Source organism: Miniopterus schreibersii, assembly GCF_964146895.1.
Source record: "Miniopterus schreibersii genome assembly, chromosome: 12".
Lineage (NCBI taxonomy): Eukaryota > Metazoa > Chordata > Mammalia > Chiroptera > Miniopteridae > Miniopterus > Miniopterus schreibersii.
In genome coordinates this window covers 15,939,381-15,945,380 of record NC_138112.1, presented here as the reverse complement: position 1 = coordinate 15,945,380, position 6,000 = coordinate 15,939,381, and the positions used below count along the sequence as shown (strand labels likewise).

At 41.1% G+C, this 6,000-nt stretch overlaps 1 protein-coding gene across 1 annotated transcript in view; it reads right to left on the bottom strand.

Moving 5' to 3' along the window:
- Window positions 1-1,258: 1,258 nt before the first annotated feature.
- The window catches only part of MMP20 (matrix metallopeptidase 20), a gene marked incomplete at both ends in the record, with an annotated part of 35,754 nt that continues 31,012 nt past the window's right edge, over window positions 1,259-6,000 (bottom strand). The window contains 2 exons of the mRNA XM_081153665.1: window positions 1,259-1,359; window positions 2,407-2,510. Coding sequence (XP_081009791.1) covers window positions 1,259-1,359; window positions 2,407-2,510 — 205 coding nt within the window. The remainder of the gene's footprint in view (window positions 1,360-2,406; window positions 2,511-6,000) is intronic.

Below are 6,000 nucleotides of genomic sequence, written 5' to 3'. Positions count from 1 at the left end.
ACTTTCAATAAAGGAAACCCAATGGAAAACTGAGAGTAACCTTGAATAACTGCCCCATACCTTCCTGATACTAAGTGTTTTAGTGAGTGTATGAAACAAATGAATGAGTGATGGTAACAATAACAGCTAACATCTGTTGAACACTGCAGAGGTTCCAGGCAGTCTCTGAAGTATATTAAATGCATTTTATCATCTAATTTCAGAACCACTAACATGCTTTAGAATCCTTACATTCTAGAGGGTAAGATTTTTTCAAAAAATAGCATAAGAAAGAGGCAGCTGTATTTTATCTGTATTAATGACTAGGTAGGGGAAAAAAAGGTTTAGCTTGAAGTAAGAAAAACTGAAACATAAGATGAACTCCCTTAAATGAAAAACTGTTCATAAGAGCCTCACTTAGTGGGTTTCACTGAGGGTATTTTATTGTCAGGAAGCAGGAAATAGAGTGAACCACTATTACTTATTCCGGGTCTGTATACTCACAACACTATCTCAAGGTTTGAGTTTTTTATAGGTATACAGAATTCGTGGCCAAGTAAAATGTGATAGAAGCTAGTAAATATTAAGTGAAAAGAGAAATTGTTCTTATACAACATTTAAATTGGCTTTTGTTAAAAGTTTTCCTGTTGCAAAATACATATCCCTTGCCTCATATGAAAATCCACTTGAATAGGTTCTCCTGCCTAACCTACTTCAAAGACCAGTGAGTACCCATAGTTAAACAAATAAACAAACAAGCAATGAGAAACAGAACTTACACAGTATTTTGTTTGTGATATGTTTAAAGTACAGAAGGACAAATTTATATTCATCATAACAAATGCTAAGGCCGCAAAAGCCACTACTTGTGAAGAATTATTATAATTTGCATGGTCAGGACATTTCCTATCAAAAAAATTATAACACATGCCAGGGAATCCACAAGTAGGCTCTTCTTGGAAATAAAATCCAAAGTTATCGATGTGCTTCAGCATATTACGTAAGAAAAAAAATTAGTGGGTGTCTAACTGAAGAGTACACTGTGCTGATTCTGATTTTGTGTGAAGTTGGCCACATAGGAATTTCTCATTTGGATTAAAATTATGAATCCACAACTATGAAAAAAATTTGGAAGCATATGATTTTCAATGAGCTCTAAGTTGCCCTTAGAATCGAAGGCCATGGGAAGAACCTCTACCCTAACTTCCACTTTAGTCCTCAGACCAGTTACCAGCTGCTTGCCGTCTTCTCCATGTCTTAGGAAAGACTAACCTTCCTATTAGCAACCAACCCAGGAACTAGACTTCAGCACACTAACCACATCTTCTTTCTCTATGTCATACTTGTATGCTTTGGGTCCCGAAAAGAAGTAAATGTTGCCTAAAAGAGACAAAGTTGAAATCGCGGTTACTGAAAAGGACTTGCAGATTTATAAATGGGAGGATTCGTAACTGTTGTTTTCTTGAGGTGGCACCAGAGGGGAATGAGGAATGTGCCAGGTGGCAGTTAGCCAGTCCTCTGCCCAGTTCTCACTGAGCCCTAGAACCTGATACCTCCAACTTCTCAATCATCTCCCATCTTTTTCTCTCTTTCAGCCGGGGTCCAGCCTTCTCCTTGGGGTCATCAGTGGGTCAAGTTCAATGATGCTTAGTGCTTCTGCTCAGGCTCTTCCCCTCCAGGAAGTCCCTCCCCTTTCCTTTCCCTAGCCTAACCTCTAGCCATTCTTTAAACCGGGCGGAAGTACTACCATGAAATCTCCAACTACAAAGGCCGGCTCTGATCTTTTCTTTCTCAGATCACCTCTTGCCATTATTTTGAAGACTACCACACAATTCAATATCAAATTATAGGTTGTCTTGTTTTCTAGTAATTTCACTTGTGTTGGATGAAGGAGCATTACCCAAATATGTTAACCATTCTGCCGGAGCAGAGACTATTTCTGGGACTGTCTTTACATTTCTGAGGTGTCTAGCTCTGTGCTATATTCTTAAAAAGAATGCGTTGACTGACCGGTTCAAAATATTCAATTAAATTTATTCAACCCAATTCAATTCAATTCAACTTTCCAAACTATGTGTTGAATTTCAGGAGTTGAGTGATGGAGTGGGGAAAGACATTGGGAAAGTTGAGAATATCTACATTTTAAAGATAAAAATGGTAACTTTGACCAGGTAAACTTTATAACACAGCTAACAGATTGAAGCTATACTTTTAAAACTTTTCTTTCTCAGAGAGAGAATCACAATGGCAAACCTTTTATCATTATTCTTTCTAGTGGTTAATCTGGTGACTAAATTTATAAGGGACTCAGGACCGAAGATAAGATTCAAGGACTCCCATTAGGAAACCCATTTTCAGGTATATTGAAGCAGAGCCCAGATTGCTTGTTACAATTCCACAAAGAAAGTTTTTGGTGAAAACACTCACCATTTAATTCCACAGCAGCATCTATTTGTCCATTAACTCCTGAAAATTCCTCTTCAGTGTTCTTTGGATAATCTTTTTCCATTTTCCTTTTTCGTTCATCATAGCTGGAAGAAGTGTCATTTCGTAAAAGAGGTTTTTATTGACTGTAGATGACATCATGCTGGTCAGGCATATTTAGCCAGGTCTGTCCTGTGACTTACTTTAAATCTCTCTCTCTCTCCCTCTCTGTCTCTCTCAGTCTCTCTCTCTCCCTCTTTCTCACTGTCACTCTCCCTCTCCCTCACTACTCTCCCAGGTTCCTGAGATTCTGGGACCACTAGCTTTCTCTAAAGAATTTCTTTAAAAAAAACTGTCTGATATATTGCTTAGAACTAGTTGTTCTATGTATTATAGCAACATGGTTCCCCATAATTTAAAAAATATCGCCTTTCGAAAGGAACTCTAGATATATTTTTCATGCTTTATTGACTGTCGTAATTTTTCTTTCTCTCTCTTTCTCCACCGCCATTCCATGTATGAATTTCTCGGTTCACCAAACAGGTGAAAAATCCTTCGTAGGGGTTTTATTCATGGGCTTCCTCTTATGCACCCATAGAGGTGGGACTGAGCAAATAATGCACAGCCATGTGAAAGATCAATAGGCCAAGATAAGAAACAAGAAAACCTGGAATAACTGAGCTCCGCCTTTTAGATCAATTTACTTGAACTAAACTGCTTTTGTCTTCTGGAAAGATTATATGACTGACCCAGTAGATTAGGTTTCTTTTTCTGGATCAGCAACCACCGTTCAGTGATAACTCTCAAGATTGGTTAATCCATCTTCTTGGGATCAAAATTAGCCGCCTTGTAAAAAAGACGGTGACTTGTATGAATCAGCGTATGAATCACTGTATGAGCTCAGCACATGGGCAGAGCAGACTGGCACCTCTTTCAGAAGACTTCATTTAAAGTGTAAGAAAGCGCCTTCTTCACCAGCACAGAGCCCCCAGCGATGACATTCCCAGGGTGGACAAGTCCTCTCCCACCAAAATGTTAGGCAGTTTTTCCTAGTGTCTGAGCCACTGGGCGGTTTCCTGTGGCAACAGATCACACTCACTTTCTCCTGAAATGTGCTTGTCCTGTGGCCATGAATTCTCAGGCCGGGGACAGATCTCTTAGGACAGCAGCCGAAGTTGAACACTGGGGAAGAAGCCAAGGCCAACCGAGGCAGACTGAACCTGACTCCACGACTGAGCTGCTTTAGGGAGCTCTGAGGACGGAGTGACAGCTAACTTACCCACCTCCCTTCCCAGGAGAGCCTTTAGGACCTCTGCTGCAGCACAAATAAAAGTGGGACCCATTTACTGGATTGCACCATCTTCAGCTGCGCCAACACCATGTGTGGGGACGGGGCACCTGTGCATTATTAGAAGGAATGGCTGCAAGGTATCGGGAGTGGAGTTAGGGGGAAAATGGAGAGAAAAAGGAACAGTCCAGGCACATTGGCTTCCTCAGGAGCCAGATTTCTTTTGTTCACTTATTCCAGAATCTGAAATGTGAAATCTGAGTCCTTTATTAAAGGGGCAGTCCAGCCCCGGCCTGCGTGGCTCGGTGGTTAGAGCGCCGGCCTGTGCACGGAAGGGTTGCAAGTTTGATTCCAGGCCAAGGGCATGGACCTGGGTTGCAGGTTCGACGCCAGGGGCCCTGGTCTGGGTGCGTGTGGGAGGCGACTGATCCATGTGTCTCTCTCACGTGGATGTTTCTTGTTTCTCTCTCTCCCTTCCACTCTTTCTAAAAGTCAATGGAAAAAATATCCCCCCCCCGTGAGGATGAACAACTACAACAACAAATGGAAGTAGGGGCTGTTCACATGTTAATCTTTGCTCATTGGGATGTTGCTCTGCTTTGTCCCGCTTCCCTGAGACGGGTGTACTGAGGAAATGGAAACTTTAATTGTAGGGAATGAAGAAGATCATTGCAAAGCTGAAAACGCCGGGGGCGTGGGATGCAAAAGAAAACCAGGCCGCTGAGAGGCATTTGGCCCAGAGGGATCCACAGCGGGAGGGCAACAGAGAGCAGCCTGCGTGGGACTCTGCCTCCTGGAGCCCTGGGCTCAGGAAAAAGAGTGGCAGGCCCTGCACACCCTGACCCTCTCGCCTGCTCTGGTAGAGGGCCTGAAGCTGAACTGTTATAATCATAGCTCCTTACCTTTGTGTGCGTTTATGAGCGATTCTGAGAACTTAATCACCGTTTATATTGTTTAATGGCAAAATGCGTCTCAGTTCCAGACAAGTGGCTACTAAAGAATATTTGTAGGGAAACCTATTACAAGTTGGGATCTGCTTGTATGATATTTACATTGGATGGAGAAGTCTGGGAAGTAAGAAAGGACAGAGCCAACATCTTCCTTGAGAATAGGGACATGGTTGAAATAATACAGAAATAAGTTTTAAAGAGAAAATAATGACAATTCCATAGAAAGATCTCAAAAAGAAATTTTTCTCTTTTTATCTGTCTGCTTAGTTCACTGAGGTGGGTGGTGGTAACATCTAAAATCTTACTTATATCTATTCAGAGGTTAACAGTGATAATAATATTATATGCAAATAAAATTTCAGAAGAAAACTTAGAGAAGCAATTTGCAGTTGCAAATCTTAATTCTCAATTATATTTTTAAAAATCTAGGCAAAGGCCTTGGCAAAACTGTGAAATTATTGTTTCTTTCCTCCATCTCTTCTACCACTTATATATTGAACAGTCCCTCTCCCTCTCTGCCCTCTTGCCTCCTATCCTATAACTGCTTTCCAAAGAGTATTACTCTCAACAGACTCCATTTCCAAGTATCAGCCTGACACAGAAATCACCATTTTGAGATTAGCTGATAATATATAAATATTTCATTGGAACCTTTTATGTAGATATTACGTAAACAGGGCCTATATAACTAACATGGGGTACCCACTTTTTATTTTACCAAGTAAAAACATTACCATCAAACCATCAAAAAAATTACCACCTGTTTTCATTATACAGGAAAGAAACTTTAATACCAAAAAGATAGGAAGGACTTAATCTCAGGATAAAAGATGGTTCTTGCCAATAATGTGTCTTTATACTGACACAGATCCCACTCCCGACATGTATGATATTGGGCTGTTGTTCTTGTTTTGCTGTGGACTTATAGAAACTTTGTGGTGAGCTAGCCCTTGGTTTGTGGATGAACATTTGAGATTCTGTTACAGAGCAAAGAGCACAACATGTACAGGCAGATGGCTCTGGGTTTGAATTCTGACTTTGTTCTTTGTTGGCTCTGTGATCAGGGGAAATTGCTCAGAGCTGTGAGCCCTGGCTTCCTCATCTGGATGAGAGACAATTTAGACACACACACACACACACACACACACACACACACCCCACACACACACATACACATACCCACACACACACACACACACACACATGCACGAGCCTGGCACACGTAGGTACTCAGGGCAGGTCCAAGCCATAAGATTTTGTAGTTTATTTTGGCACCAAAAACCATTAATTCTGACCAGCTAGTATGAGGTTAAGTGAATTTTGTGATTCGATCTGGGAGTCTAAGAAATCTTTTTGTAG